Here is a 20,238-nt window from a genome sequence, read left to right as displayed (position 1 = left end):
TGATTTGGAATAATTTCTTTGCCCGGCTTTATATAGAAACGCATGGTTTCGTCATTGTTTAGGAAATATATCACCTTTCGTGGAAGATAAGATGTTCAGTTGATATATATTAATCAAAAATTTGAGGAAAACACACATGTTACGTTGTTTAGATTTATGATTGATGCCACTAATTTACTTGGATTTTCCTTTTGGAGTATACTCCTATTGACTAAAATTGTTTTGTGCTAATTTGTTTTCTTAACACACGCATAGGTAGGTTATGTAAAAGCTGAACATAGCTTGGCCATTATTTTGGTATGTAGTTGTGACCTATATGAAGAAAATTCTCTAAGGGTCTGATACGTACCAGATATTTTTTTATTTCTAATTTTTTTTTTTAAATTGTCTAGGTTTTAGATGTTCAAAACCCAGATATGCATGCCTTTATTCTATTTGTCTCCGTCTTGATTTATGTTAACTTTACCCACACATTCAATGCATTTGAAGAATACTATCCAGTAAAAGAATTTGATTGGTTGTACGCAATATCAATCTCATCACAACATACATTGCAATTGCAAGGAGCTTGTTATATATAATATATAATGATCCCTTCAACAAGACTTGCAGGATTCCCAAAACGATCAAGAAAAATAATATTTTAGAATTTTAATTTGGCCATAATGCATGAATGCTTCTTCACGGCCACATTTCACAAAAAATGAGTGATGCCCGATGTGATGTCTGAATTTTCCCTGAAGTCGGTTGTCACGACATGATACTCCGATACTTATTTGACAAAACCTCCTCAAAAATGACAATCAAAGCGAATAGTGTGCACCAACATTGACCTTGTGCGAACTATCCCTGTCCAAGCTCATTTTCCACAATATTACTGTAGCAAACTTGTCCACATGCCCACCAAATTAAAATGGAGAAGAAAAAAGCCAGTTTACCATGTTAACAAAGGGAAATCGTGAAGATATGTTTGAAAATGTACAAAATGTGCTAAAGGGAAATCATTGAAAATCAAAATTGAAAAAGTATATTTAAAAACTATTCATTTTGCCATTTTTATGATTTCAATCATGATAATTATTTCATCAATTATTTTCAATGTTAAATGTAACTTTTGATTGTATGTTATTAATTTATATTATTATTGTTTGTTAATTTAAAAACTTTTTCATCGGAAAATTTTCTCAAAATGTGGATTATTCAACCCCCTTGTTTGTTTGTGGGTGAAGAACTAAAGTTCTATTGGTGGAAATATCTGTCCTCCACCATTTATAAGCTTTATTAGCCAATACTTTTTTTTTTTTTTTAACTTCCATCGGGTGTGAGATATGTGAAAAACCAAAGTCTCTAAAGCATTTCATTAGGAGTCGCCTCACGAAACAAACAAACACAATAGTTATTCTTTATATATACAAAAAAAAACCTTGGTTTTTTGACAAACGAAGGTGGCTAAGGGTGACCAATAATTAAAGTGTTATGGCCGTCACCGTTTGGTACTACACTCCTGGGCTTTGAACTTCACCTTCGCCTAAAACCATGAGTGATTAGGAGTGATCGAAATGGAAATCATATTAATTTCTAAATATATCCATCCAATGTTGTCGTATTAAAAACGTTGATAGAGAACGTGGGAACATAATTGAATGATACTAGCAATGTCGTCATTTTCATGGCAACACAAATCTTTAACGGTATATATGAGGAAATTCTAATACACGACTATCAAATCAGTTTTTTCTAAGAGAAGTGTAACCGACATGATTTAGGTGTAATACTCATTGTTAGTCGGGTCCCAGTAGAGGTAGTAGAGGTATTATACAACTTTTGATTTCCCTTAACATCTCAAGAAATAAGGTCTCAGATTTCTCGAGAATCTACATGGTAGCCGTATTCGGTTTAGGATCATTTTATTTTATAAAATATAGCTGTTAGATTATACCGTAGATCGAATGTTTGACGATCAAGTCGATTTTTATGCTCTCACGATCATAATGTGTAGTAGGAGTTTAGGACATGTTTCGTCAGTATGATAAAAAAAACATTGAACCCAATATTATGTGTGTAAAATATTTCTTGTCGGGAATCATAGTTTAGGCTCCCAAGATTGAGAAAAATGATGAGGAGGTGTCGATCATGGCTGCTTGAAAAGGTTAAAAATAAAGGTTAACGGTTGTTGATGCCAAGAAGGATGTAAGGGGAAAGAGATCAAAATTAGGAGAGACGAATTGAGTATGCTACCATTAGAGGTGATCCAAAACCCTAATATGCATGGAATTATTTTGTTGAATCTAATGCCAGGGTTCCAAAAATGTGTTGCATTTTCTTTTGTGCAGTTTTTTTGTATTTCATTTTCTTAGTTTCAGATGCATTTATTTCTTTTGTGATAAACTTAGAAAATATAAATAAAAATGAAGTATTATGTGGCATTTAGGGGTCCTTAGTTATAGACAAAATTTTCCAGACTATTAACAAGTTTTTAGTTTATTTACGAAACTATGCAAGGTTTGATTATCAAGACTGTTTAGATGCGGTAACCTTAATGATTCCAATGACAATTACGATTTCATGGTGTACTCCCTTACATCGAAGGTTTATTTAAATTCCATTAAGAGTGTCGTTTGTTGTGGCTTTTCAGTTTTGGACTTCCAATTTAACGGTTGGTGTAGTGTGGTTTTTCTTTAGCTTTCGATCAATTGGTTTATTACAATCTTTATCTACTAGTCAATACAATAAAAATTTGTTCTCAAGAACAACATGATTTCTTTCATTAATAATAATATATTAACAACTACGTTGTACAAAAGAAACTATATATAAAACGGCCATACATGGGCCAAAACGTAGGATTATAAATACACATAACATAAATACACGCAATTTCTTTTCTTTTTATTATAAATACATAAATGTTAATAGTTTTCTTAAAAATAACATGTGTGGTTTCATAGCTTCTTCCATCTAGCCAATAAATTGCATAGCTCTCAAAGCAACTTCATCGGTACTTCCAAATGCAGCTTAGCACCCAAAAAAAATGTTTCAAGTGGTTCTCAAGGAAAGTTGGTGTTTTGATTGGCATGACTTGGATTTGACTCGGGTCTGACATCTATCTGGCCTGCAGATTCTCATTCCCTGATTTGTGATGTGCTTCATTTTGGATTATTTGGAAGTTTGCACTTGAATCTGCTACCAACTTATGGTAAACTTTGTTATTTGGTCAAAAGTATTTCTTGTTCATTTGACCCTTCGTTTGATCAAAAAAGAATTCACTCGTTTCAACATGTTTTGCTTGGGTGATTGTTTGTCCGAAATTAATTTGCAATACTCGGAGAAGAATATGCATATACAAAAATACATTCATGGTCACAATTTCTCTTATGAATAATATATATATATATATATATATATATATATATATATATATATATATACATATATATATATATATATATATATATATATATGTGTATATATATATATATATATATATATATATACATATATATATATATATATATATATATATATATATATATAGCTGCATCGATTCTTACAAATATTTAATTTTTGGGATACATTTTGTAATTTACATGTTTCCTTGTAATAACATAACTGTAAATACACTTAATTTACAATAATTACTCTTGATGTTACACAATTATGCAGTCGGGTAGGAAGCCATCATGGCAATGCCACAAAGGCCTTCTTGCGCATCAACATCTCTTTGCATCATTATGTACCCCTCTTGACCCCAACCTGTTCCCCAAGAGTTCTTCACCAGCCAATATTTAGTTCCGTCTGCACTCGCTCCATAACCAACCGCAGTAACACCATGGTCTAGTTCAGTACCACATTCTCCCGTAAACACCCCGCTAGAGTAGAATTGGAAGTCGGACCCACTAGCATCAATGGCCACAGAAATAGGCTGACTAGCTACAGCTTTCAAAAGTGCACTTTCACTATTAGCAGGAACATCTTCATGACCCGTAATCGCTGCAGCATGGTTAGATTCCTCGTTGCTGTTGCAGGTGCCATCGACTCCTTTGTACGGGTAGTTGCTCTCTGTAGTAAGGCCTTTATTGTTTAGGATGAAATCAAAGGCGTCGTCCATAAGACCGCCCTCACATCCCTGATCCTGACCACTGGTGTCGCAGTCCACGAGCTCTTGTTCGGATAGAGACACCAATTTACCTGTTTTCAGTTGGGTTATTCCTTCCATAGCTGCCACAGCTGAAAACGCCCAGCAACACCCTACAAACATATATGATGCGATATCGAGTTTAATTAAATATGGTCTTGTTAACAAACATAACTTAATTACTACTTGGACTACGTCTCAAGTTTGAAAATCCCGGTAGTAGTTTTTGCTTACCACATTGGCCTTGGTCTTTAACAGGTGTTACTGCTCCTTTCTTTCTCCAGTCCATTGATGATGGAACTGCTGTCACATTTTCATACCTGAAAGCAGAGGTCGATGGGGAACATTCGTGTGCCTTGAATCGGTTCCTTGTGCTCGTGAACTCTTGGTTTGTAAGGTCTGCAAACTCATTGACTGCTAGTTTGTAAGCTTTGTTCATGACACTGTTGGATGACTCTATGTACCGAACATTCTCTTGAAAAATCTTTGAACGTTGTTCTTTCTCATCAGCATCCTTGTACACGCGTCCATAACGAGCCATCCATTGTTCGTGGCTCTCATAGCTGGAAGTTTCAGGGAGCAGCCTAGATGTAGTGTGTGAAAGCAAAGTAGCAGAGAAGAAGATTAATACCAAAAAACTCAGGGCTGTCTGGTTTGTTGATGTCATAGTTCTGGTAGAGATAAGAAAAAATGGATGTGAATGATTTGGAATAATTTCTTTGCCCGGCTTTATATAGAAACGCATGGTTTCGTCATTGTTTAGGAAATATATCACCTTTCGTGGAAGATAAGATGTTCAGTTGATATATATTAATCAAAAATTTGAGGAAAACACACATGTTACGTTGTTTAGATTTATGATTGATGCCACTAATTTACTTGGATTTTCCTTTTGGAGTATACTCCTATTGACTAAAATTGTTTTGTGCTAATTTGTTTTCTTAACACACGCATAGGTAGGTTATGTAAAAGCTGAACATAGCTTGGCCATTATTTTGGTATGTAGTTGTGACCTATATGAAGAAAATTCTCTAAGGGTCTGATACGTACCAGATATTTTTTTATTTCTATTTTTTTTTTTTAAATTGTCTAGGTTTTAGATGTTCAAAACCCAGATATGCATGCCTTTATTCTATTTGTCTCCGTCTTGATTTATGTTAACTTTACCCACACATTCAATGCATTTGAAGAATACTATCCAGTAAAAGAATTTGATTGGTTGTACGCAATATCAATCTCATCACAACATACATTGCAATTGCAAGGAGCTTGTTATATATAATATATAATGATCCCTTCAACAAGACTTGCAGGATTCCCAAAACGATCAAGAAAAATAATATTTTAGAATTTTAATTTGGCCATAATGCATGAATGCTTCTTCACGGCCACATTTCACAAAAAATGAGTGATGCCCGATGTGATGTCTGAATTTTCCCTGAAGTCGGTTGTCACGACATGATACTCCGATACTTATTTGACAAAACCTCCTCAAAAATGACAATCAAAGCGAATAGTGTGCACCAACATTGACCTTGTGCGAACTATCCCTGTCCAAGCTCATTTTCCACAATATTACTGTAGCAAACTTGTCCACATGCCCACCAAATTAAAATGGAGAAGAAAAAAGCCAGTTTACCATGTTAACAAAGGGAAATCGTGAAGATATGTTTGAAAATGTACAAAATGTGCTAAAGGGAAATCATTGAAAATCAAAATTGAAAAAGTATATTTAAAAACTATTCATTTTGCCATTTTTATGATTTCAATCATGATAATTATTTCATCAATTATTTTCAATGTTAAATGTAACTTTTGATTGTATGTTATTAATTTATATTATTATTGTTTGTTAATTTAAAAACTTTTTCATCGGAAAATTTTCTCAAAATGTGGATTATTCAACCCCCTTGTTTGTTTGTGGGTGAAGAACTAAAGTTCTATTGGTGGAAATATCTGTCCTCCACCATTTATAAGCTTTATTAGCCAATACTTTTTTTTTTTTTTTAACTTCCATCGGGTGTGAGATATGTGAAAAACCAAAGTCTCTAAAGCATTTCATTAGGAGTCGCCTCACGAAACAAACAAACACAATAGTTATTCTTTATATATACAAAAAAAAACCTTGGTTTTTTGACAAACGAAGGTGGCTAAGGGTGACCAATAATTAAAGTGTTATGGCCGTCACCGTTTGGTACTACACTCCTGGGCTTTGAACTTCACCTTCGCCTAAAACCATGAGTGATTAGGAGTGATCGAAATGGAAATCATATTAATTTCTAAATATATCCATCCAATGTTGTCGTATTAAAAACGTTGATAGAGAACGTGGGAACATAATTGAATGATACTAGCAATGTCGTCATTTTCATGGCAACACAAATCTTTAACGGTATATATGAGGAAATTCTAATACACGACTATCAAATCAGTTTTTTCTAAGAGAAGTGTAACCGACATGATTTAGGTGTAATACTCATTGTTAGTCGGGTCCCAGTAGAGGTAGTAGAGGTATTATACAACTTTTGATTTCCCTTAACATCTCAAGAAATAAGGTCTCAGATTTCTCGAGAATCTACATGGTAGACGTATTCGGTTTAGGATCATTTTATTTTATAAAATATAGCTGTTAGATTATACCGTAGATCGAATGTTTGACGATCAAGTCGATTTTTATGCTCTCACGATCATAATGTGTAGTAGGAGTTTAGGACATGTTTCGTCAGTATGATAAAAAAAACATTGAACCCAATATTATGTGTGTAAAATATTTCTTGTCGGGAATCATAGTTTAGGCTCCCAAGATTGAGAAAAATGATGAGGAGGTGTCGATCATGGCTGCTTGAAAAGGTTAAAAATAAAGGTTAACGGTTGTTGATGCCAAGAAGGATGTAAGGGGAAAGAGATCAAAATTAGGAGAGACGAATTGAGTATGCTACCATTAGAGGTGATCCAAAACCCTAATATGCATGGAATTATTTTGTTGAATCTAATGCCAGGGTTCCAAAAATGTGTTGCATTTTCTTTTGTGCAGTTTTTTTGTATTTCATTTTCTTAGTTTCAGATGCATTTATTTCTTTTGTGATAAACTTAGAAAATATAAATAAAAATGAAGTATTATGTGGCATTTAGGGGTCCTTAGTTATAGACAAAATTTTCCAGACTATTAACAAGTTTTTAGTTTATTTACGAAACTATGCAAGGTTTGATTATCAAGACTGTTTAGATGCGGTAACCTTAATGATTCCAATGACAATTACGATTTCATGGTGTACTCCCTTACATCGAAGGTTTATTTAAATTCCATTAAGAGTGTCGTTTGTTGTGGCTTTTCAGTTTTGGACTTCCAATTTAACGGTTGGTGTAGTGTGGTTTTTCTTTAGCTTTCGATCAATTGGTTTATTACAATCTTTATCTACTAGTCAATACAATAAAAATTTGTTCTCAAGAACAACATGATTTCTTTCATTAATAATAATATATTAACAACTACGTTGTACAAAAGAAACTATATATAAAACGGCCATACATGGGCCAAAACGTAGGATTATAAATACACATAACATAAATACACGCAATTTCTTTTCTTTTTATTATAAATACATAAATGTTAATAGTTTTCTTAAAAATAACATGTGTGGTTTCATAGCTTCTTCCATCTAGCCAATAAATTGCATAGCTCTCAAAGCAACTTCATCGGTACTTCCAAATGCAGCTTAGCACCCAAAAAAAATGTTTCAAGTGGTTCTCAAGGAAAGTTGGTGTTTTGATTGGCATGACTTGGATTTGACTCGGGTCTGACATCTATCTGGCCTGCAGATTCTCATTCCCTGATTTGTGATGTGCTTCATTTTGGATTATTTGGAAGTTTGCACTTGAATCTGCTACCAACTTATGGTAAACTTTGTTATTTGGTCAAAAGTATTTCTTGTTCATTTGACCCTTCGTTTGATCAAAAAAGAATTCACTCGTTTCAACATGTTTTGCTTGGGTGATTGTTTGTCCGAAATTAATTTGCAATACTCGGAGAAGAATATGCATATACGAAAATACATTCATGGTCACAATTTCTCTTATGAATAATATATATATATATATATATATATATATATATATATATATATATATATATATATATATATATATATATATACATATATATATATATATATATATATATATATATATATATATGTGTATATATATATATATATATATATATACATATATATATATATATATATATATATATATATATATATATATATATAGCTGCATCGATTCTTACAAATATTTAATTTTTGGGATACATTTTGTAATTTACATGTTTCCTTGTAATAACATAACTGTAAATACACTTAATTTACAATAATTACTCTTGATGTTACACAATTATGCAGTCGGGTAGGAAGCCATCATGGCAATGCCACAAAGGCCTTCTTGCGCATCAACATCTCTTTGCATCATTATGTACCCCTCTTGACCCCAACCTGTTCCCCAAGAGTTCTTCACCAGCCAATATTTAGTTCCGTCTGCACTCGCTCCATAACCAACCGCAGTAACACCATGGTCTAGTTCAGTACCACATTCTCCCGTAAACACCCCGCTAGAGTAGAATTGGAAGTCGGACCCACTAGCATCAATGGCCACAGAAATAGGCTGACTAGCTACAGCTTTCAAAAGTGCACTTTCACTATTAGCAGGAACATCTTCATGACCCGTAATCGCTGCAGCATGGTTAGATTCCTCGTTGCTGTTGCAGGTGCCATCGACTCCTTTGTACGGGTAGTTGCTCTCTGTAGTAAGGCCTTTATTGTTTAGGATGAAATCAAAGGCGTCGTCCATAAGACCGCCCTCACATCCCTGATCCTGACCACTGGTGTCGCAGTCCACGAGCTCTTGTTCGGATAGAGACACCAATTTACCTGTTTTCAGTTGGGTTATTCCTTCCATAGCTGCCACAGCTGAAAACGCCCAGCAACACCCTACAAACATATATGATGCGATATCGAGTTTAATTAAATATGGTCTTGTTAACAAACATAACTTAATTACTACTTGGACTACGTCTCAAGTTTGAAAATCCCGGTAGTAGTTTTTGCTTACCACATTGGCCTTGGTCTTTAACAGGTGTTACTGCTCCTTTCTTTCTCCAGTCCATTGATGATGGAACTGCTGTCACATTTTCATACCTGAAAGCAGAGGTCGATGGGGAACATTCGTGTGCCTTGAATCGGTTCCTTGTGCTCGTGAACTCTTGGTTTGTAAGGTCTGCAAACTCATTGACTGCTAGTTTGTAAGCTTTGTTCATGACACTGTTGGATGACTCTATGTACCGAACATTCTCTTGAAAAATCTTTGAACGTTGTTCTTTCTCATCAGCATCCTTGTACACGCGTCCATAACGAGCCATCCATTGTTCGTGGCTCTCATAGCTGGAAGTTTCAGGGAGCAGCCTAGATGTAGTGTGTGAAAGCAAAGTAGCAGAGAAGAAGATTAATACCAAAAAACTCAGGGCTGTCTGGTTTGTTGATGTCATAGTTCTGGTAGAGATAAGAAAAAATGGATGTGAATGATTTGGAATAATTTCTTTGCCCGGCTTTATATAGAAACGCATGGTTTCGTCATTGTTTAGGAAATATATCACCTTTCGTGGAAGATAAGATGTTCAGTTGATATATATTAATCAAAAATTTGAGGAAAACACACATGTTACGTTGTTTAGATTTATGATTGATGCCACTAATTTACTTGGATTTTCCTTTTGGAGTATACTCCTATTGACTAAAATGTTTTGTGCTAATTTGTTTTCTTAACACACGCATAGGTAGGTTATGTAAAAGCTGAACATAGCTTGGCCATTATTTTGGTATGTAGTTGTGACCTATATGAAGAAAATTCTCTAAGGGTCTGATACGTACCAGATATTTTTTTATTTCTAATTTTTTTTTTTAAATTGTCTAGGTTTTAGATGTTCAAAACCCAGATATGCATGCCTTTATTCTATTTGTCTCCGTCTTGATTTATGTTAACTTTACCCACACATTCAATGCATTTGAAGAATACTATCCAGTAAAAGAATTTGATTGGTTGTACGCAATATCAATCTCATCACAACATACATTGCAATTGCAAGGAGCTTGTTATATATAATATATAATGATCCCTTCAACAAGACTTGCAGGATTCCCAAAACGATCAAGAAAAATAATATTTCAGAATTTTAATTTGGCCATAATGCATGAATGCTTCTTCACGGCCACATTTCACAAAAAATGAGTGATGCCCGATGTGATGTCTGAATTTTCCCTGAAGTCGGTTGTCACGACATGATACTCCGATACTTATTTGACAAAACCTCCTCAAAAATGACAATCAAAGCGAATAGTGTGCACCAACATTGACCTTGTGCGAACTATCCCTGTCCAAGCTCATTTTCCACAATATTACTGTAGCAAACTTGTCCACATGCCCACCAAATTAAAATGGAGAAGAAAAAAGCCAGTTTACCATGTTAACAAAGGGAAATCGTGAAGATATGTTTGAAAATGTACAAAATGCGCTAAAGGGAAATCATTGAAAATCAAAATTGAAAAAGTATATTTAAAAACTATTCATTTTGCCATTTTTATGATTTCAATCATGATAATTATTTCATCAATTATTTTCAATGTTAAATGTAACTTTTGATTGTATGTTATTAATTTATATTATTATTGTTTGTTAATTTAAAAACTTTTTCATCGGAAAATTTTCTCAAAATGTGGATTATTCAACCCCCTTGTTTGTTTGTGGGTGAAGAACTAAAGTTCTATTGGTGGAAATATCTGTCCTCCACCATTTATAAGGTTTATTAGCCAATACTTTTTTTTTTTTTTAACTTCCATCGGGTGTGAGATATGTGAAAAACCAAAGTCTCTAAAGCATTTCATTAGGAGTCGCCTCACGAAACAAACAAACACAATAGTTATTCTTTATATATACAAAAAAAAACCTTGGTTTTTTGACAAACGAAGGTGACTAAGGGTGACCAATAATTAAAGTGTTATGGCCGTCACCGTTTGGTACTACACTCCTGGGCTTTGAACTTCACCTTCGCCTAAAACCATGAGTGATTAGGAGTGATCGAAATGGAAATCATATTAATTTCTAAATATATCCATCCAATGTTGTCGTATTAAAAACGTTGATAGAGAACGTGGGAACATAATTGAATGATACTAGCAATGTCGTCATTTTCATGGCAACACAAATCTTTAACGGTATATATGAGGAAATTCTAATACACGACTATCAAATCAGTTTTTTCTAAGAGAAGTGTAACCGACATGATTTAGGTGTAATACTCATTGTTAGTCGGGTCCCAGTAGAGGTAGTAGAGGTATTATACAACTTTTGATTTCCCTTAACATCTCAAGAAATAAGGTCTCAGATTTCTCGAGAATCTACATGGTAGCCGTATTCGGTTTAGGATCATTTTATTTTATAAAATATAGCTGTTAGATTATACCGTAGATCGAATGTTTGACGATCAAGTCGATTTTTATGCTCTCACGATCATAATGTGTAGTAGGAGTTTAGGACATGTTTCGTCAGTATGATAAAAAAAACATTGAACCCAATATTATGTGTGTAAAATATTTCTTGTCGGGAATCATAGTTTAGGCTCCCAAGATTGAGAAAAATGATGAGGAGGTGTCGATCATGGCTGCTTGAAAAGGTTAAAAATAAAGGTTAACGGTTGTTGATGCCAAGAAGGATGTAAGGGGAAAGAGATCAAAATTAGGAGAGACGAATTGAGTATGCTACCATTAGAGGTGATCCAAAACCCTAATATGCATGGAATTATTTTGTTGAATCTAATGCCAGGGTTCCAAAAATGTGTTGCATTTTCTTTTGTGCAGTTTTTTTGTATTTCATTTTCTTATTTTCAGATGCATTTATTTCTTTTGTGATAAACTTAGAAAATATAAATAAAAATGAAGTATTATGTGGCATTTAGGGGTCCTTAGTTATAGACAAAATTTTCCAGACTATTAACAAGTTTTTAGTTTATTTACGAAACTATGCAAGGTTTGATTATCAAGACTGTTTAGATGCGGTAACCTTAATGATTCCAATGACAATTACGATTTCATGGTGTACTACCTTACATCGAAGGTTTATTTAAATTCCATTAAGAGTGTCGTTTGTTGTGGCTTTTCAGTTTTGGACTTCCAATTTAACGGTTGGTGTAGTGTGGTTTTTCTTTAGCTTTCGATCAATTGGTTTATTACAATCTTTATCTACTAGTCAATACAATAAAAATTTGTTCTCAAGAACAACATGATTTCTTTCATTAATAATAATATATTAACAACTACGTTGTACAAAAGAAACTATATATAAAACGGCCATACATGGGCCAAAACGTAGGATTATAAATACACATAACATAAATACACGCAATTTCTTTTCTTTTTATTATAAATACATAAATGTTAATAGTTTTCTTAAAAATAACATGTGTGGTTTCATAGCTTCTTCCATCTAGCCAATAAATTGCATAGCTCTCAAAGCAACTTCATCGGTACTTCCAAATGCAGCTTAGCACCCAAAAAAAATGTTTCAAGTGGTTCTCAAGGAAAGTTGGTGTTTTGATTGGCATGACTTGGATTTGACTCGGGTCTGACATCTATCTGGCCTGCAGATTCTCATTCCCTGATTTGTGATGTGCTTCATTTTGGATTATTTGGAAGTTTGCACTTGAATCTGCTACCAACTTATGGTAAACTTTGTTATTTGGTCAAAAGTATTTCTTGTTCATTTGACCCTTCGTTTGATCAAAAAAGAATTCACTCGTTTCAACATGTTTTGCTTGGGTGATTGTTTGTCCGAAATTAATTTGCAATACTCGGAGAAGAATATGCATATACGAAAATACATTCATGGTCACAATTTCTCTTATGAATAATATATATATATATATATATATATATATATATATATATATATATATATATATATATATATATATATATATATATATATATATATATATATATATATATATAGCTGCATCGATTCTTACAAATATTTAATTTTTGGGATACATTTTGTAATTTACATGTTTCCTTGTAATAACATAACTGTAAATACACTTAATTTACAATAATTACTCTTGATGTTACACAATTATGCAGTCGGGTAGGAAGCCATCATGGCAATGCCACAAAGGCCTTCTTGCGCATCAACATCTCTTTGCATCATTATGTACCCCTCTTGACCCCAACCTGTTCCCCAAGAGTTCTTCACCAGCCAATATTTAGTTCCGTCTGCACTCGCTCCATAACCAACCGCAGTAACACCATGGTCTAGTTCAGTACCACATTCTCCCGTAAACACCCCGCTAGAGTAGAATTGGAAGTCGGACCCACTAGCATCAATGGCCACAGAAATAGGCTGACTAGCTACAGCTTTCAAAAGTGCACTTTCACTATTAGCAGGAACATCTTCATGACCCGTAATCGCTGCAGCATGGTTAGATTCCTCGTTGCTGTTGCAGGTGCCATCGACTCCTTTGTACGGGTAGTTGCTCTCTGTAGTAAGGCCTTTATTGTTTAGGATGAAATCAAAGGCGTCATCCATAAGACCGCCCTCACATCCCTGATCCTGACCACTGGTGTCGCAGTCCACGAGCTCTTGTTCGGATAGAGACACCAATTTACCTGTTTTCAGTTGGGTTATTCCTTCCATAGCTGCCACAGCTGAAAACGCCCAGCAACACCCTACAAACATATATGATGCGATATCGAGTTTAATTAAATATGGTCTTGTTAACAAACATAACTTAATTACTACTTGGACTACGTCTCAAGTTTGAAAATCCCGGTAGTAGTTTTTGCTTACCACATTGGCCTTGGTCTTTAACAGGTGTTACTGCTCCTTTCTTTCTCCAGTCCATTGATGATGGAACTGCTGTCACATTTTCATACCTGAAAGCAGAGGTCGATGGGGAACATTCGTGTGCCTTGAATCGGTTCCTTGTGCTCGTGAACTCTTGGTTTGTAAGGTCTGCAAACTCATTGACTGCTAGTTTGTAAGCTTTGTTCATGACACTGTTGGATGACTCTATGTACCGAACATTCTCTTGAAAAATCTTTGAACGTTGTTCTTTCTCATCAGCATCCTTGTACACGCGTCCATAACGAGCCATCCATTGTTCGTGGCTCTCATAGCTGGAAGTTTCAGGGAGCAGCCTAGATGTAGTGTGTGAAAGCAAAGTAGCAGAGAAGAAGATTAATACCAAAAAACTCAGGGCTGTCTGGTTTGTTGATGTCATAGTTCTGGTAGAGATAAGAAAAAATGGATGTGAATGATTTGGAATAATTTCTTTGCCCGGCTTTATATAGAAACGCATGGTTTCGTCATTGTTTAGGAAATATATCACCTTTCGTGGAAGATAAGATGTTCAGTTGATATATATTAATCAAAAATTTGAGGAAAACACACATGTTACGTTGTTTAGATTTATGATTGATGCCACTAATTTACTTGGATTTTCCTTTTGGAGTATACTCCTATTGACTAAAATTGTTTTGTGCTAATTTGTTTTCTTAACACACGCATAGGTAGGTTATGTAAAAGCTGAACATAGCTTGGCCATTATTTTGGTATGTAGTTGTGACCTATATGAAGAAAATTCTCTAAGGGTCTGATACGTACCAGATATTTTTTTATTTCTAATTTTTTTTTTAAATTGTCTAGGTTTTAGATGTTCAAAACCCAGATATGCATGCCTTTATTCTATTTGTCTCCGTCTTGATTTATGTTAACTTTACCCACACATTCAATGCATTTGAAGAATACTATCCAGTAAAAGAATTTGATTGGTTGTACGCAATATCAATCTCATCACAACATACATTGCAATTGCAAGGAGCTTGTTATATATAATATATAATGATCCCTTCAACAAGACTTGCAGGATTCCCAAAACGATCAAGAAAAATAATATTTCAGAATTTTAATTTGGCCATAATGCATGAATGCTTCTTCACGGCCACATTTCACAAAAAATGAGTGATGCCCGATGTGATGTCTGAATTTTCCCTGAAGTCGGTTGTCACGACATGATACTCCGATACTTATTTGACAAAACCTCCTCAAAAATGACAATCAAAGCGAATAGTGTGCACCAACATTGACCTTGTGCGAACTATCCCTGTCCAAGCTCATTTTCCACAATATTACTGTAGCAAACTTGTCCACATGCCCACCAAATTAAAATGGAGAAGAAAAAAGCCAGTTTACCATGTTAACAAAGGGAAATCGTGAAGATATGTTTGAAAAGGTACAAAATGTGCTAAAGGGAAATCATTGAAAATCAAAATTGAAAAAGTATATTTAAAAACTATTCATTTTGCCATTTTTATGATTTCTATCATGATAATTATTTCATCAATTATTTTCAATGTTAAATGTAACTTTTGATTGTATGTTATTAATTTATATTATTATTGTTTGTTAATTTAAAAACTTTTTCATCGGAAAATTTTCTCAAAATGTGGATTATTCAACCCCCTTGTTTGTTTGTGGGTGAAGAACTAAAGTTCTATTGGTGGAAATATCTGTCCTCCACCATTTATAAGCTTTATTACCCAATACTTTTTTTTTTTTTTTAACTTCCATCGGGTGTGAGATATGTGAAAAACCAAAGTCTCTAAAGCATTTCATTAGGAGTCGCCTCACGAAACAAACAAACACAATAGTTATTCTTTATATATACAAAAAAAAAAACCTTGGTTTTTTGACAAACGAAGGTGGCTAAGGGTGACCAATAATTAAAGTGTTATGGCCGTCACCGTTTGGTACTACACTCCTGGGCTTTGAACTTCACCTTCGCCTAAAACCATGAGTGATTAGGAGTGATCGAAATGGAAATCATATTAATTTCTAAATATATCCATCCAATGTTGTCGTATTAAAAACGTTGATAGAGAACGTGGGAACATAATTGAATGATACTAGCAATGTCGTCATTTTCATGGCAACACAAATCTTTAACGGTATATATGAGGAAATTCTAATACACGACTATCAAATCAGTTTTTTTCTAAGAGAAGTGTAACCGACATGATTTAGGTGTAATACTTATTGTTAGTCGGGTCCCACTAGAGGTAGTAGAGGTATTATACAACTGTTGATTTCCCTTAACATCTCAAGAAATAAGGTCTCAGATTTCTCGAGAATCTACATGGTAGCCGTATTCGGTTTAGGATCATTTTATTTTATAAAATATAGCTGTTAGATTATACCGTAGATCGAATGTTTGACGATCAAGTCGATTTTTATGCTCTCACGATCATAATGTGTAGTAGGAGTTTAGGACATGTTTCGTCAGTATGATAAAAAAAAAACATTGAACCCAATATTATGTGTGTAAAATATTTCTTGTCGGGAATCATAGTTTAGGCTCCCAAGATTGAGAAAAATGATGAGGAGGTGTCGATCATGGCTGCTTGAAAAGGTTAAAAATAAAGGTTAACGGTTGTTGATGCCAAGAAGGATGTAAGGGGAAAGAGATCAAAATTAGGAGAGACGAATTGAGTATGCTACCATTAGAGGTGATCCAAAACCCTAATATGCATGGAATTATTTTGTTGAATCTAATGCCAGGGTTCCAAAAATGTGTTGCATTTTCTTTTGTGCGGTTTTTTTGTATTTCATTTTCTTATTTTCAGATGCATTTATTTCTTTTGTGATAAACTTAGAAAATATAAATAAAAATGAAGTATTATGTGGCATTTAGGGGTCCTTAGTTATAGACAAAATTTTCCAGACTATTAACAAGTTTTTAGTTTATTTACGAAACTATGCAAGGTTTGATTATCAAGACTGTTTAGATGCGGTAACCTTAATGATTCCAATGACAATTACGATTTCATGGTGTACTCCCTTACATCGAAGGTTTATTTAAATTCCATTAAGAGTGTCGTTTGTTGTGGCTTTTCAGTTTTGGACTTCCAATTTAACGGTTGGTGTAGTGTGGTTTTTCTTTAGCTTTCGATCAATTGGTTTATTACAATCTTTATCTACTAGTCAATACAATAAAAATTTGTTCTCAAGAACAACATGATTTCTTTCATTAATAATAATATATAAACAACTACGTTGTACAAAAGAAACTATATATAAAACGGCCATACATGGGCCAAAACGTAGGATTATAAATACACATAACATAAATACACGCAATTTCTTTTCTTTTTATTATAAATACATAAATGTTAATAGTTTTCTTAAAAATAACATGTGTGGTTTCATAGCTTCTTCCATCTAGCCAATAAATTGCATAGCTCTCAAAGCAACTTCATCGGTACTTCCAAATGCAGCTTAGCACCCAAAAAAAATGTTTCAAGTGGTTCTCAAGGAAATTTGGTGTTTTGATTGGCATGACTTGGATTTGACTCGGGTCTGACATCTATCTGGCCTGCAGATTCTCATTCCCTGATTTGTGATGTGCTTCATTTTGGATTATTTGGAAGTTTGCACTTGAATCTGCTACCAACTTATGGTAAACTTTGTTATTTGGTCAAAAGTATTTCTTGTTCATTTGACCCTTCGTTTGATCAAAAAAGAATTCACTCGTTTCAACATGTTTTGCTTGGGTGATTGTTTGTCCGAAATTAATTTGCAATACTCGGAGAAGAATATGCATATACGAAAATACATTCATGGTCACAATTTCTCTTATGAATAATATATATATATATATATATATATATATATATATATATATATATATATATATATATATGTGTATATATATGTATATATATATATATATATATATATATATATATATATATATATATATAGCTGCATCGATTCTTACAAATATTTAATTTTTGGGATACATTTTGTAATTTACATGTTTCCTTGTAATAACATAACTGTAAATACACTTAATTTACAATAATTACTCTTGATGTTACACAATTATGCAGTCGGGTAGGAAGCCATCATGGCAATGCCACAAAGGCCTTCTTGCGCATCAACATCTCTTTGCATCATTATGTACCCCTCTTGACCCCAACCTGTTCCCCAAGAGTTCTTCACCAGCCAATATTTAGTTCCGTCTGCACTCGCTCCATAACCAACCGCAGTAACACCATGGTCTAGTTCAGTACCACATTCTCCCGTAAACACCCCGCTAGAGTAGAATTGGAAGTCGGACCCACTAGCATCAATGGCCACAGAAATAGGCTGACTAGCTACAGCTTTCAAAAGTGCACTTTCACTATTAGCAGGAACATCTTCATGACCCGTAATCGCTGCAGCATGGTTAGATTCCTCGTTGCTGTTGCAGGTGCCATCGACTCCTTTGTACGGGTAGTTGCTCTCTGTAGTAAGGCCTTTATTGTTTAGGATGAAATCAAAGGCGTCGTCCATAAGACCGCCCTCACATCCCTGATCCTGACCACTGGTGTCGCAGTCCACGAGCTCTTGTTCGGATAGAGACACCAATTTACCTGTTTTCAGTTGGGTTATTCCTTCCATAGCTGCCACAGCTGAAAACGCCCAGCAACACCCTACAAACATATATGATGCGATATCGAGTTTAATTAAATATGGTCTTGTTAACAAACATAACTTAATTACTACTTGGACTACGTCTCAAGTTTGAAAATCCCGGTAGTAGTTTTTGCTTACCACATTGGCCTTGGTCTTTAACAGGTGTTACTGCTCCTTTCTTTCTCCAGTCCATTGATGATGGAACTGCTGTCACATTTTCATACCTGAAAGCAGAGGTCGATGGGGAACATTCGTGTGCCTTGAATCGGTTCCTTGTGCTCGTGAACTCTTGGTTTGTAAGGTCTGCAAACTCATTGACTGCTAGTTTGTAAGCTTTGTTCATGACACTGTTGGATGACTCTATGTACCGAACATTCTCTTGAAAAATCTTTGAACGTTGTTCTTTCTCATCAGCATCCTTGTACACGCGTCCATAACGAGCCATCCATTGTTCGTGGCTCTCATAGCTGGAAGTTTCAGGGAGCAGCCTAGATGTAGTGTGTGAAAGCAAAGTAGCAGAGAAGAAGATTAATACCAAAAAACTCAGGGCTGTCTGGTTTGTTGATGTCATAGTTCTGGTAGAGATAAGAAAAAATGGATGTGAATGATTTGGAATAATTTCTTTGCCCGGCTTTATATAGAAACGCATGGTTTCGTCATTGTTTAGGAAATATATCACCTTTCGTGGAAGATAAGATGTTCAGTTGATATATATTAATCAAAAATTTGAGGAAAACACACATGTTACGTTGTTTAGATTTATGATTGATGCCACTAATTTACTTGGATTTTCCTTTTGGAGTATACTCCTATTGACTAAAATTGTTTTGTGCTAATTTGTTTTCTTAACACACGCATAGGTAGGTTATGTAAAAGCTGAACATAGCTTGGCCATTATTTTGGTATGTAGTTGTGACCTATATGAAGAAAATTCTCTAAGGGTCTGATACGTACCAGATATTTTTTTATTTCTAATTTTTTTTTTTAAATTGTCTAGGTTTTAGATGTTCAAAACCCAGATATGCATGCCTTTATTCTATTTGTCTCCGTCTTGATTTATGTTAACTTTACCCACACATTCAATGCATTTGAAGAATACTATCCAGTAAAAGAATTTGATTGGTTGTACGCAATATCAATCTCATCACAACATACATTGCAATTGCAAGGAGCTTGTTATATATAATATATAATGATCCCTTCAACAAGACTTGCAGGATTCCCAAAACGATCAAGAAAAATAATATTTCAGAATTTTAATTTGGCCATAATGCATGAATGCTTCTTCACGGCCACATTTCACAAAAAATGAGTGATGCCCGATGTGATGTCTGAATTTTCCCTGAAGTCGGTTGTCACGACATGATACTCCGATACTTATTTGACAAAACCTCCTCAAAAATGACAATCAAAGCGAATAGTGTGCACCAACATTGACCTTGTGCGAACTATCCCTGTCCAAGCTCATTTTCCACAATATTACTGTAGCAAACTTGTCCACATGCCCACCAAATTAAAATGGAGAAGAAAAAAGCCAGTTTACCATG

The 20,238-nt window shown here is 34.3% G+C and overlaps 4 protein-coding genes across 4 annotated transcripts; all 4 read right to left on the bottom strand.

Annotated features, from left to right (window-relative positions):
• Window positions 1-3,655: 3,655 nt before the first annotated feature.
• Window positions 3,656-4,802, bottom strand: LOC128127605 (senescence-specific cysteine protease SAG39-like). Its single transcript, XM_052766251.1, has 2 exons — window positions 4,370-4,802; window positions 3,656-4,248 (listed from the first exon to the last, which is right to left on the bottom strand). Exons 1-2 carry the CDS (start codon window positions 4,800-4,802, stop codon window positions 3,656-3,658), a joined length of 1,026 nt encoding a protein of 341 aa, XP_052622211.1.
• A 3,725-nt stretch (window positions 4,803-8,527) lies between these two features.
• Window positions 8,528-9,674, bottom strand: LOC128127609 (senescence-specific cysteine protease SAG39-like). Its single transcript, XM_052766255.1, has 2 exons — window positions 9,242-9,674; window positions 8,528-9,120 (listed from the first exon to the last, which is right to left on the bottom strand). Exons 1-2 carry the CDS (start codon window positions 9,672-9,674, stop codon window positions 8,528-8,530), a joined length of 1,026 nt encoding a protein of 341 aa, XP_052622215.1.
• Window positions 9,675-13,309: 3,635 nt separating this feature from the next.
• Window positions 13,310-14,456, bottom strand: LOC128127608 (senescence-specific cysteine protease SAG39-like). The gene is made up of 2 exons (XM_052766254.1): window positions 14,024-14,456; window positions 13,310-13,902 (listed from the first exon to the last, which is right to left on the bottom strand). The coding sequence occupies exons 1-2, from the start codon at window positions 14,454-14,456 to the stop codon at window positions 13,310-13,312; spliced, it is 1,026 nt and encodes a 341-aa protein (XP_052622214.1).
• Window positions 14,457-18,115: 3,659 nt separating this feature from the next.
• On the bottom strand, window positions 18,116-19,262 carry LOC128127607 (senescence-specific cysteine protease SAG39-like). The gene is made up of 2 exons (XM_052766253.1): window positions 18,830-19,262; window positions 18,116-18,708 (listed from the first exon to the last, which is right to left on the bottom strand). Exons 1-2 carry the CDS (start codon window positions 19,260-19,262, stop codon window positions 18,116-18,118), a joined length of 1,026 nt encoding a protein of 341 aa, XP_052622213.1.
• Window positions 19,263-20,238: the final 976 nt, after the last annotated feature.

This window comes from Lactuca sativa, chromosome 8 (assembly GCF_002870075.4).
Source record: "Lactuca sativa cultivar Salinas chromosome 8, Lsat_Salinas_v11, whole genome shotgun sequence".
NCBI lineage: Eukaryota > Viridiplantae > Streptophyta > Magnoliopsida > Asterales > Asteraceae > Lactuca > Lactuca sativa.
This window is presented reverse-complemented; position numbering and strand designations above follow the sequence as displayed.

What these genes read in the sequence shown, in the direction of transcription:
- LOC128127605 (XM_052766251.1), bottom strand. Translation starts at nt 4,802, where the DNA reads ATGACATCAACAAACCAGACAGCCCTGAGTTTTTTGGTATTAATCTTC. An exon ending in TAAAGACCAAGGCCAATGTG is followed by an intron (nt 4,249 to 4,369) that starts GTAAGCAAAAAC and finishes ATATGTTTGTAG; the next exon opens with GGTGTTGCTGGGCGTTTTCA.
- LOC128127609 (XM_052766255.1), bottom strand. Translation starts at nt 9,674, where the DNA reads ATGACATCAACAAACCAGACAGCCCTGAGTTTTTTGGTATTAATCTTC. An exon ending in TAAAGACCAAGGCCAATGTG is followed by an intron (nt 9,121 to 9,241) that starts GTAAGCAAAAAC and finishes ATATGTTTGTAG; the next exon opens with GGTGTTGCTGGGCGTTTTCA.
- LOC128127608 (XM_052766254.1), bottom strand. Translation starts at nt 14,456, where the DNA reads ATGACATCAACAAACCAGACAGCCCTGAGTTTTTTGGTATTAATCTTC. An exon ending in TAAAGACCAAGGCCAATGTG is followed by an intron (nt 13,903 to 14,023) that starts GTAAGCAAAAAC and finishes ATATGTTTGTAG; the next exon opens with GGTGTTGCTGGGCGTTTTCA.
- LOC128127607 (XM_052766253.1), bottom strand. Translation starts at nt 19,262, where the DNA reads ATGACATCAACAAACCAGACAGCCCTGAGTTTTTTGGTATTAATCTTC. An exon ending in TAAAGACCAAGGCCAATGTG is followed by an intron (nt 18,709 to 18,829) that starts GTAAGCAAAAAC and finishes ATATGTTTGTAG; the next exon opens with GGTGTTGCTGGGCGTTTTCA.